Source organism: Phaethon lepturus, unplaced genomic scaffold (genome assembly GCF_000687285.1).
Source record: "Phaethon lepturus isolate BGI_N335 unplaced genomic scaffold, ASM68728v1 scaffold54228, whole genome shotgun sequence".
In the NCBI taxonomy this organism is placed as follows: Eukaryota; Metazoa; Chordata; class Aves; order Phaethontiformes; family Phaethontidae; genus Phaethon; species Phaethon lepturus.
In genome coordinates, this window is record NW_010556520.1 from 49 (window position 1) to 12,381 (window position 12,333).

At 39.2% G+C, this 12,333-nt stretch overlaps 1 protein-coding gene across 1 annotated transcript; it reads left to right on the top strand.

The window, feature by feature from the left end:
• Positions 1-779: 779 nt before the first annotated feature.
• Positions 780-12,274, top strand: EFCAB14 (EF-hand calcium binding domain 14; the record flags this gene model as incomplete). Its single annotated transcript, XM_010292487.1, has 8 exons — positions 780-928; positions 3,040-3,185; positions 5,079-5,177; positions 8,056-8,166; positions 9,027-9,107; positions 9,958-10,149; positions 10,902-10,982; positions 12,163-12,274. Coding segments are annotated over 8 exons (971 nt in total), but the record flags the coding sequence as incomplete, so codon positions are not given.
• Between the last annotated feature and the right edge of the window lie 59 nt (positions 12,275-12,333).

The following is a 12,333-nucleotide window of genomic DNA, read 5'->3' on the forward strand; positions in this document are numbered from 1 at the left end:
CTTGTGGGGCGCGGGGGGCTTCCTGGAAAGACCCGAAGCTATCCTAAGTGTGTCTAGTCCAACAGGTCGTCTGGCTCGGGGTAGAAGTAGATCTGACCCGTCCTCTGGCTTTATTCTTCTTGTTTTCTGTTGTTTTTTTTTTTTTCTTCTTCTGTTCTATGCTCACCGCAGCCCAAGTCTGTAGAGCAGCTCGGGAGCAGCTGGGTGAAATGCTGAGCACAGTTATCCCCGTGTTTTCAGCGTGGCACAATCCCATATCTGCGAGCTGACGCAGTGCTGGGTTTGTTGTGGACACAATGTTCTTTTTCCAATAAATAAACTTCTCAGTTAAGTAACTACGTTATTAATGGGCTTCTAAGGATAACTAAAAGTAGGCATGTCGCAGAGAAGTTTAGGCTTTCGCAGTTTAGGATAATCTGGAAGTTCTTGTTGTAGCATTACAGTTAATACCCTTTCTGGAAACTTGCTTTCCAAGCTATCGAGCAGATGTTCCTAACGTAAGTCTGTGAGCAGAGCAGGGAATTTTACTAAGGGAAAACTGACAGCTGCTCTTAAATACACTAAATGTGCCTCCTGAGGATGACGAACTGAAGAGAAAGTAATAGCCCTGATCTCACTGTATATTCTTATTTATTCATGGAAAAGCTCTTCATTAGCAATTATAAGCCAAAACACATATATGCTGTTCCAGCGCTGTCCCTTTGATAGATCGACATTTAAAATAAAACTTTTTTAGGTACTGTTGAATAGTCACAACCTGTTCTTTATCTTGTACCCAGGGGAGACTATCTACGATGCTGCAAATTCTGTTACCCGTTATGTGCGTTTGTCATTCTTGCCGCTTGCGTGGTAGCGTGCGTTGGCTTAGTCTGGATGCAGGTGGCTCTCAAGGAGGATCTGGATGCAATAAAGGAGAAGTTTCGAACTAGTAAGTGTAAATGTAACTATATATTTCAGATTTGCTTTGGGCAGTATGAAGAGCTTTAGTTGCCTTTCTGCTTATTCAAAGCATGAAAGTGCTGAGTAGACAAACTGCCCCTGACTTGAGGAGTCCTCTGAGCCAGAACCACACACAGGCTGGGCGAACCTAAGGCAAGTGTTGTATATTCTTGCCTGCTCTGTATCTCCTGAGGAGCAGGGATGCTGGACTAGGTGGGCCTGTAGTTGCTTGTACATACATTCCTAAAATTCCTGACTTGAGGCTTTAGAGGACTGCTTTTCAAAAAGAAAAAGTTCTGATCAGCCCCATAAAAGCAGTCTAAGGGATTCTGATGCTTTTCTCCCCCAAAATAAATGGGAAACAACATTCTTGTCTCAAGCTCTTTTAAAAACCTCTAATACTTTCTGTGGTGTTACTGCAAGTTAAATGTTGCTTCAGTATTGTGTTTTTTCTTCATATCTTCTGAATGTTTTGTCTTGCTCACATTGACCTGTTCTTGCTCAAATTTTGTTGTTTGCATATGGATGGGTGGATGGAGAAACAAAGGCAAGGGCTTAGTCTGTCCTGCAGCAGGTTTGGAAAAAGAATCTTCCTCCTCTGAAGCTTCATCCAGACTTTTTTCCCCAGAAGAGCAAATTCCCTTGGCAGTATTTGTTAATCTTCATCGACCCTTTGACCAAACTGAGTATGGTATGGGAGCTTTTTAAAAACAAGACCTCTTTGCATCTTTAGTACGTAGAGGGTAAGGGGAAGTCATTGTGGTGTGTCCCTTCAGTTGTTAGTAATGATGCTATGAATGCATATTGTACTTAACCTTCCTAGCACTGCAAAAAGCTCTTAAGTGCAGTCTCACTGTACATGGTGAGAATGGCAAAACAGTAATTTTTCTACGAGAGCCTCTGAAACATCAGATTCAGCGTGAACTGCTTGGGTCAAACGTACAGCGCTCAGTCTGTTTTGGCTAAAATACGCCTCTCAAGGTCTTACTTAACCAAAAGTGTTGTTTGCATCTTGAGTGATCAGTGCAGATTGCTCTGTACCTAGAAATTACTTTTAGGACTTGCTTCAAGAAAAGCGAAGTGGGTTTTTGAAGATGCACAGCTTTCCAGGTGTGTGGTTTTGGGCATCCACACCATGGGCATGAAGCAGTCCTGAAGGTTTCTCCTTTTGACTGGATGAGTCACACAAGGAAATTTATTGTGGGAGCTGCCAGCTACATACCTTGTAGGTCCCACTGGTCTTGGCAGTCTGTGGTCTGAATGATGGTGATTTGTTCTGGAGCATTCCAGTGCTTTGTTACAGGGTGGAGGTGCAGGTTTTGGAGAACTCCGTCATCTCCATCTCAAAACCTTTACTTACTTGTTTCCCAAACCTAGGGATTTAGGATTGCTTAATAGCACTTGCAGCTGAACAGCTTAGTCACTGTAGACCTGGAAGAGCAGCATTTCTGAGCCTCACTTGAATTGGTTTGAGCTGCATGCTTCCTCCTTCCTGTGGTATTAATTGCAGTAATAACTGACTTTATTTCCAAGGACCTTGTTTACTGATTTGTTTACCAAGAGACGTTAGTGTGTAAGCTTATATATTTTTTTTTTCAGTTGTCTTTCCGTCACATGGAACAACTGTAATCACGTTAATCTCTTTGGAATTCACTTCATCGTCAGCAGCCCCTTTGCAGGCTTGAAAAGGACACTGAGGTTCATTTCACATGCCTCCTTTGCCCTGGCTGTTGGCAGTTCTTATTTACAGTCCCATTACTATTTCATGTCCCCCTGTGAAAGTAATGTAAAATAAATGCACTAAATAAAGACCTGACGAGGCTTGCCAGAATGACAGTGCTGTTGCAAAGTGTTAAATTTAGTATGGTCTCTCTGGATTCTCTCTGCAGACATTAGTACTCTTAAAACAAAGAAGAACTGTGATTCTGAACAAACACTTAATTCTGAACTGGCAGTAAACCCATATGTAGAAACTGTTATTGCTGCCTCTCACTGCTGTAGATGTTGCTTGTAATTTGTCTTTTACCTTTCAGCATTGTTTACGTGGACTTTTGTGGGTTTTTTTGAAAACAAATTTAATTATTTTCTTTTTTTTTTTAGTGGAATCTAATCAAAAGACATCATTTCAAGAAATTCCTAAACTGAATGAAGATTTAGTGCAGAAACAAAAGCAACTAGAACAAATTGAAACTGGAGAACTGGGACTAAACAAAATTTGGATAAATATCACAGAGATCAATAAACAGGTGAGGAGAATCAGTGCTTGGTTTTGAAAAATAACAAAATATTAAATTTAAATTTATTTTTACAGAAATTAATTTCAAGTGCAGTACTGAGCTTTTTCTCTAGGGACTTCCATAACCATATGCTTAAACTTTTATTCTAGATGTTAAAATGGAGTATAAGCCTCATTATTAAACAAGCAAAAAAAGGTTACGATCAGTCCAACTGGATGCTCAAAGAGGAGAATTTACAGAATTGGTGGAAAGACTTCAGGCAGAATTTAAAAGAACCTGAGAACTGTGCGGTTCTTCTTTTTCCTGCCAAATAATTGTGATGTTTATGATGAGAGATTTGACATTTCAAGTTTCTGAGAGTGTCTGCAAACACTTCACGAGCATGGAAAGAGGTTACCCGAATCGGTACAAGTCCATGTTGCTACAAGTGAAGTACTGGTGTCTTGGGAATATAAAATCTGCTAGTACACACTTGGAATCTGAGCTGGTGTAAATCTTAGCTCTGTTTACATGGCTAGAACTAAGCCACTTAACAGAAAGCTCTTTCCTCAGCTGATGTATTGGCTCATGCTTCAAAACAAAGCATCCAGAGCAAGGCTTTTAGTGAAATTCTTACCTGGGAGGGTAAAAGTTCAGAACTGCTCACAGTTAGTGGTATCAAGATGTGTGTGTGGGGATCCTCCCTGACACTGGTGCTTTGCATTGAATTTAAGAGTACTGAGGTGCCTGCTCAGGTTGGTTTTTCTTCAGTCCTGTGCAGTGGTTAAGTGCTTAATGGGGCACATAAATATATTTGAAAATTTGACATGCTTTCCTTGGCATCTGATAATATGCATTATCCACAGATATTTAGGTGCTTCATTGGACTTTTAATATGCTATCATCTGCACCTGGATGTTAAATAAACTTGCACATGGTTCTTGCAGGCCCTCAAGTTACTTCAGGGTCTTGTTACAGTCTGAGCCAGCTATTCTGGAGATCAAAATTTAGTTACTGTTATTTTTTTTTCCCATAAATTGTTAGGATGCACTGCTGGGAATTACTTCAGCCAATATTCACAGCTGTGGAACGAGAGACTCTGCACACCAGCTGATCAGTGTTGGCCTAATGTAAAATTAGGATCTTGTGCATTTCCTCAGCTTGTGAAACAACTTTTTGTTTTTAACCAGAAGAAAGTGGGTTTTATCAGCTCTGCTTTTATGTTGTCAAATGTGAGAAGAAATTACTTTTCTTCATTTTGACTACTGATGGCTACCAACTGATCTTAAAGTGATAGTGTTAGAAATGAATGACCAGCATGTGGTTGTTTTTAATTTATTTGACAGCCTCTCAATTGGAATGAATCAATAATCCTGTAGACCCATTGAATAACTTGCCTTCTGGTTCAAACATTTGACAGAAAGGGATCTAACCTGCTGTACCTAGATTGTCACAGTTCTGTAGCAGAAGGTTTGGGTGATACGTGCAGCTTCTTTGCCTGTCACTCAGCTGGAGAGGTTGCATGCCTTTGCTGGGTTTTGCCAGGCAGGTTTGATTGCTAAATACAGAAGTAGATGACTGTTTTCTCCACGTGAAGGCTTCTTGCACAATTTTTTAAATTTTAAAAACTTTTTTGGGCAACAGGGGATTAATGTAAAATGGGCAGAGGGTACATTATTGAAAAGAAGGGGCTTCTATGTCTTTCATTCAGTTTGAAAAAAAAAAAAAACTTGTGTCTGTTGCAAGAGGCAGAATATTTTTCATGTAGCCTAGGCAGGACTTAAAACCTAGAGTCAGGGGTTTTTTGTGTGTATGTATATATTTTTGTCTTGCCTTGTGTTTTAATGTTACAAATTAAGTCATTAGTATTGGGGAAGGTCAGAATCAGGATTATGTTGGCTAATTCTAAATATTTGTTTTTAGATATCACTATTGACCTCAACAGTAAATCATCTCAAAAACAACATAAAGTCTGCTTCTGATCTGATTTCTCTTCCTCTCACAGTAGAGAAACTTCAGAAGGCAAGTACTGTAAATGTGACTATTGCTAAACGTGTTCTGTGCAGCTAAGCTGCAGCTGAGCTCTTGGGGACAGGAGTGACAACAGGAGTTACTGCCTTAATTCCATGTGAGGAATATTTGCTTCTCCATCTTGTTTTTCTTCATATACTTGACCTTGTATGGTCCTATGATAATGCATAGCAGATAAAAAATTCTAAGGCCTTGGTTGCCCCTTTCTGGAGAAGCGTTTTGTTTCTGGTTGTATTATGTTATCACTTCTTTACTTTGGAGATGATCTTTCTGGTTGCTTTCCTCCAGGTTGCTAATCCTGATATCATTTAAGACACTTGCCAAAAGTCTGTCTGCAGTTTTACAACTCTGCTTGCAAATAGGTGGTTTGTTTAGCTTTTTTTAATTGGAAAAGAAGATGGATTGCTTTCTGGAAAACTTCCTCATCTTGAGCAGTATATAGTTCTACATCTAGCTCTGCATTTAGAGTTTTGGGGCGGGTAGGAGTCTAACTTGGGAGCAGTATGCATGGAACATTAGCATGGGAGCTTTCTTGGTGTTCAGTACATGCACAGCAAAATGTGAATTGCACTGGGATGGTTTTCTGGCAATGCCTTGGAAGATGGGACCTACTGGGTAACACAGGCTTACTTCTAAAGTGACTTCTGTTAATACAGTGTCTTACCGGTTAATACAGTGTCTTACCGTGTGCCTTGGCTGAGCGTTCTTTAATGAAGAACTGTTCTGTTTGTTTTGGTAAAAAGAAGGGCTTGTTGAAATGTCTCTAGCTTTTCCATGGCAGTTCTGTTTGTTTAGCAATAGACATTTATATTGGGCTAACACCTAATGTCAGTCCAGTTGTCTTTGTGGCTTTTGTGGGTTTCCACCTCTCACTTCCTATCCCTACAAAATGAATGTATAACCAACAAGCTAGTCATATGCAAAGCAATTAGGGTGGTTTGGCTGATCAGGCTGCTAGGATTTCTTTTTTCTGGGAGGAGTACAAAGTTATTTCCTAAGCTTCTAATTTGCTGTTATGAGCATGTGGGATTTTCATTCACTGTGTCATATCAGAAGTAAGTGTTAAGGCAGTACCTAGAGTCTGGAGCCTGCACCTGCTTCGTAAATATAGCAAAACCTTGATGTCCTCTTACTCCCTTCAGTACACTACATGACAAAGTGTTAGGGCCAACAGGTTTCAGCTTGCTGCGATCTGCTGAACAGCAAGGCTTTTTCATGTTGAAATAAGTCCATCCTTGGTCACGCTTCATGAAAATAAAGGATCTTGGGAACATTTGAATACTTTCAGTCTCTGCTGTTGAGCCTAATTAAGGTGTTAGATGTGGTGTCTGTTTCTGCTGCTCTCTTGACGCCATCTTGCTTGCATTTCTGTTTTGGAAGGCTGATATAATAAAAACAGAGCTGGAATCCTTCAAGGAGGTATGTTGCGAGGTGGTGAGTGTAGAAAAACAGTCTGAGGGTTTAAATACAATAGTTTTAATGGTTTGTAAGTGCCATGTTAATGAAGAGTGACAGGTTTCAAGACTTGGACTTCTTTTTGACCCCTGTGTACATGCTGCATTACCTCCTGTCACACAGGAGGACTTCAGTGGGTATAGCCTGGCTTTTGATAGCCCTGGTGAAAAATCTCCTGCTCAGCTGTCCATTGCATTCAGCTGTCTTTGGAATTACCTGCCTTTCTTGGAAGAAAAGGCTGCTATTCTTAGAATAGGATTTTGGTTTTCTTAAGCCTTTTCCCCTGTAGATACTGTTGTACTGAAAATGGGGACCTGCCTGCTGCTGGTGGATTCCTGAAGGATTACTGAGGGAGTTCCTCTTGGACAGGGGCTTTGGTTCAGACTGATGAAAGGTGCTAAAGGTGTCCTGAGGTCCTCAGGGAAGAGAGATTGCTTACGGAACTTGTGTTCAGACTTGCAAAATGAAGAGCTGGAGGAAGATTTGTGTGGATATTGTTTGAATATAGTCTGGGTAGCTAGAGGGTCACTGCAGTGCCATTGAGCTTATGAGCATAACAGGGTCATAGGAAAGGGGGATTTTTACATGAGTTCCGTTTGTTTTAATGACTGAAGAAAGTATTAAAAATATAATGAGAAGCATAGAGGCATGCTCTGTCCCGTAACTTCTGCTAGTGTTTGTGGATGTTGTAGCTGACAGTTTGAGTCTGATAGGGGCTATGCTGTCAGCTGCTAAAACACCAGTGCAGCTTTACAGAATAGTTTCTTTCTGAAGTTAGAGCTGGGAGTAGGAGGAGTTCAGATAGGTGAAGGCATGGGAAGGATCAGTCGGGAGTAGTCAGCAAAGGTAGCTGTCACAGCACACTGGCTGTACCTGCAGAATTCACAGGGGCTTTCCTGGTGCTTCAGAGCTATTCTTTCATTTAAAAAAAAAAAAGCAATACTTGCTTGAAAATCTAATCTGCAACCTTTGTCAGACTAGTTTTGCAGTGAATGATGTGTGTGATGGGTAGCCCTGAAAGACAATTAAGGCAGGATGTGTCAGCATCCTTGTTATTCAATACAAATACTCCATGTAGAGAGGAGGTAAGATGTCTTCATATCAGGATTTCTTTTTAATTAATGCCAGAACATTTGTATTGTTTTGGGAGTGGGAGTAGCAAACCCATAATTTTGGTTAGTAGCTTAAGCTCTCCTGGTGTAGAGCATGTCTTTGTTTATTGGCCTGGAGATGTGATGGGTATAATTTGCAGTTTTGTCTGCAATGGAAGTTCTGAATCTTACAAATTCATGTGCATATTTTTGTGGCAGTCTGCCTGCAGTTTCATTAGCAAAACATTGTGTTTAGCAGATTGAAACTTTGGGACAGTGCAGTTTGAGGAAGGCTGAGATGTTTGTCATTTTCTTTATTCCAGACTGTGGCAAACATAGGTAGCACGCTTACCAGTGTTTCTCATGATGTTGAAAATATACAGACAGCTATTGAAGAATACAAGAAATCGATAGAAATACTCCAGAATGATGTGGTAAGAAAATGTACTGATTTGACACTGTTTTAACAGTTACCTGCCTAATATGAAGCAAGTTTAAGAACTGTGTGGAGTTTTGCCTTAAGCCTTTGAAATACTTTTGAAGTTTTAGTAGGTGCTGGTTGGTATATTAATATACTGCTAATCTTGTAATCCCTCTGTGGCATCTCCTGTATGGTGTCAAGCATGTATTTTTTCTGTAGCCAGAATTGTTGGCTGCTTTTATATTTCCTATCCTGCAGATTTTTGCTTCCTACTACACAGATGTGGAGCCTTGGGAATCTCTGCTCTGTGTGATGCAGGTTACTGCATGGCACTGTCTTAGAGACTGGATATGGTGAAAGCGTTGAAATACTGTTTGTTGTTTGAGTTAAGGCTGCATATAAGGGTGAAATTACTGACCGTCTTTACCACAAACTACTCACTGTATTTATACTGACCTGTGACTTGGGGCTAACTGAGACAATAAAGTTTTTTAGCTAAATGGCAATACAGCATTACTTTTAGATTTTATCTGCAAGTATTCTTATTAATTAGACATGTTTACAAAAAAACTTGATTCAGTCAGTGAATGAAAACATGCAGATATGACTGTATATGGTAGCAGTGAAATGTGTATCATAATACTTCATTAAAGGGAGAAGAGCTAACTTGGGGGGTTTAATTAAAATAAATGTGGACCTTATGTGTTTGAAAGAGAAAACTCTGTGTTAGCCTAGTTAAAATACTGCATGCACAACAGACATGAGTGACTATAACTGTAGCAAAACATCCTTAGCTACAGCCTTGCAGTTATTAACAGCTTAGTATTGTTTTTACAGGTTTTCGGTAACATAATTTTCTACTTCTTTCCTTAGAAGGAATTAAAACAGATACCTTCACTTTCCTCCACTGTTGTGCCAAGGATTGAGCAAAACCAGACAGAAAATTGCAGACAGGTATTTTTCCTCTCCCTCCCATAAGGAATATTGGTACAAGTGTCACTGGTATTTAACTTTTTTGTGTGTTTTGCAGTAATGTACTGTACGAAAAAGTATGGTTTTTTTTAATCAAAACAATACAGCTAGCATCTTTCAAAATGAAATATAAGATAATTTTTCTGTATTTTGTTCCTGTGTATGTGCAAATCCTACTCAGAGTAGTTTTTATATTGTAACTGGGTGAGGAGTAAAAAGACTGAGGCATATCAAACATATTATAGGTGTACTTTGCTCACATAAACAGAAATGAGTTAAAGGCTTTTCATCAAATGGATTTTTATGGTACTTGCCAATCTGAGCAAATTTGGGAGTGGCATGTATTGAGTCACCCTCAATGTAATGAGGTGTGGAAAGCAGGGATTCAGCAACAAACGAAAGATAATGTGTGGGTGTTTAGCTGAATGGCTTGCAATAGAATAACTGCATTTATTTACATTTAATACATTTGACGTCTTCCTCAAAAATGAATCTTCTGTATAAATATGCCTAGTACATAGTTTCTTGGGAAAATCGTTGGTGTAGTTACTAAGCTTGCCCTGGAAAATTAGATGAATAGGCTCTCTGTGTTTGCTGGCACAGCTGAAGTGATTACAGTAGCAACAAAGAGGTTAGCCCTGAGGAAAATCTCAGTTTGAAACTTTGAAAGCTGGAATAACTTTCTGGAAGTTTCCAGCTGGATGTTTTCAGCAGTGTCGGTGGAAAGCCAGTCTGAAGTCTGCCTGGTTAAACTGGGTTATTCACCATCTTGTTAATAGCAAGAGTGTTGCAGAGGCTGAGTAAACAGACACGTTCTCATTTTATATTTCAGGAAAGCCAGTCGCTGCATGCAGCTTTGGAGGAGCTAAATAATACTGTAATGGTGTACCAAAAGTTCAATGACATCAAGCTTCTAAATGTGGATTCAGTCATTGGTAACCTTAGCCAGAGAGTCATGCTGTTAGAAAACTCTCCCCTTTCTGTGAATAATCTGATCAAGAGAGAGAACTTGTCTGCCGGTGTGGTAAGTATTTAATGACTAAGAGTGTCTACTTAGGCTAGTAGTTTCAATACTAGAAAGTATAGCATATAGATAAGATATGAAAGATAGCATATAGAAATATGCTATGGGTACAGCTTTTCAAACCTAACTAAAGAACACGTCAGAATGAAACCTGAGACACTTAGAATTTCATTTTAAAAGGATGCAATTTGTTCCTTATTTCTGAACAGATAACCAACATTAAGACTATCTCTGAAGTAGTAATTTCTTCCCTGCAGAATCTACAGAAAAATGTCTGAAATGGTGTGACATTTAAGACTTGGGTGACTGCTTAATGGAACAGGGTTCACAAACCCTGTTCTTTAACCCATAGTTAAAGAACTATGTTTTAGGAAGGCACTCTGGCATGTAAGGGGTCTGTTAAGACCACTGAGGAGCTAGGTGGGCCTTTGGATTGTTCAGTGGTGCTTAATGCTAACCCCCAGCCCCCCCCTCCAAAACCTAAATATGTTATAAATCCTTCCAGTGCTTTCTGTATGCCATACTGGGGCCAGTCTCTGAGAACATGCTCTGTATGTTTAGCAATAAGGAACATGCTGATGTTGCTGTAGTAAATTACTTAATCTACTGTTTTTATGTTTATTCTAGCATGTGTTTGTCCTGTTTTTTTTTTTTTTTCCTGCTTCCTATGTTCCAAATTCGAAGGAAAGAAACTATTGTAGAAAGTAGTTAAGTACACGAATAAACTTGGCTCTTCTCCATTTTTCCTTTAGGGGAATGATGCAACTACCTCTCAAAAAGTGGAAAATGAAGATCAGCTAGATAATGAAACTCATTCAAATAAAGAACTGAAGGTAAAGTAAGGAAATACAAATTCACTGTATGTCATTGTCTTTATAATCATGCTTTAAATGAGACTTAATTGAGGAAAGATCTGCAAGCAAGCTAATCTGATCCAGTTTCTTTTAAAAGAAAGTCCAGAGTTGAAGGACAGCTTATCCCCACCCCATATTGGGAACAGGAAGTCAAGATGGAAGAAAAGTTGCAGTAGTTGGAAGTCTTCCCATTCTGACTACATATGGGATGACATAGCAGAGCTGCTATAATATCCTTCTGTGCAGCTGAAAGAATCTTGGGATGTTCAGACCATGGTCCAGTGGAACGGAGGACTCTGGCAGCCAACTCATTTGAATACCCATTGCCATGCACTCAGCAAAGCTAGCCCAACTACTGTGGGTTCACACTGCAAAGGGAGTTACAGCATTTACTCCTGTTTAAAAACTTTATTGGGTTGACTTAAAGAAACTTTGCACAGGTGGAGTCTAGGAATTTATGAAAGCAGCCTCTCGGTAATGATCTGATGACTGGCTGTGAGCGAGTTTAACAGACCAACTGAATGGCCAAATTGTGGGCTGGGGATAACTAGTTTACATCTTCTGGAAAGAAGGCAGGTGAGTGAACTGGCTACACTGTCAGTTCTAAGCTTGGATTGATGTGAACTCAATCTATAATCTGGAACCTGCTCATAAAAAGAGCAAAGGAGCTCCAGGTTAAAAAAATGTGGTGGTCTTACTTTGATGGCAATATAATGACTCCACCACTAAGGTAGTCAGTACTGCAGACAAACATCTAAAACAATTATGCAATTTTAATGAATGTATAAATGCTCGCTTCAAGTATGTTTGACTGATTTATATTACGATTTTTCAGAGTCTTGCTCATTTATGTAAGAAATACGGAATTAAATGTCTGATTCTTTTGATATTGGTATCTGCAAAATAGCTGCTTACTTTTCAGGTTGAGATACTGATTCTATTGCTTTATTACAGATCATGTGAATTTGTTCCTTACATCTTTCCATAGGTTGATTTTTTTAGAAAAATTTTAAAATCTTGTTTATAATTTTAAACTGGATTAACCTGGAGACCTCCAAGTCACTCAGAAGTACTTATATATTTTAAATTACTTTTTTTCCTGATCTTCTCTATCTACTGAAGGGGTATTCGATAAGAACATTTTTTTCTACATATTCAGGAAACGGGAACTGGAGATTCTCAGGTATCAAAGCTAAGAGAGAAGCTTCAGCTGATCAGTGCTCTCACAGGCAAACCAGAAAATGACAGACACATTGAGGCATCAAAGAATGGTAAGAATATAATAGTATATAGAATAGAATAGTGTGTGTATATATATTTTTATATAAAT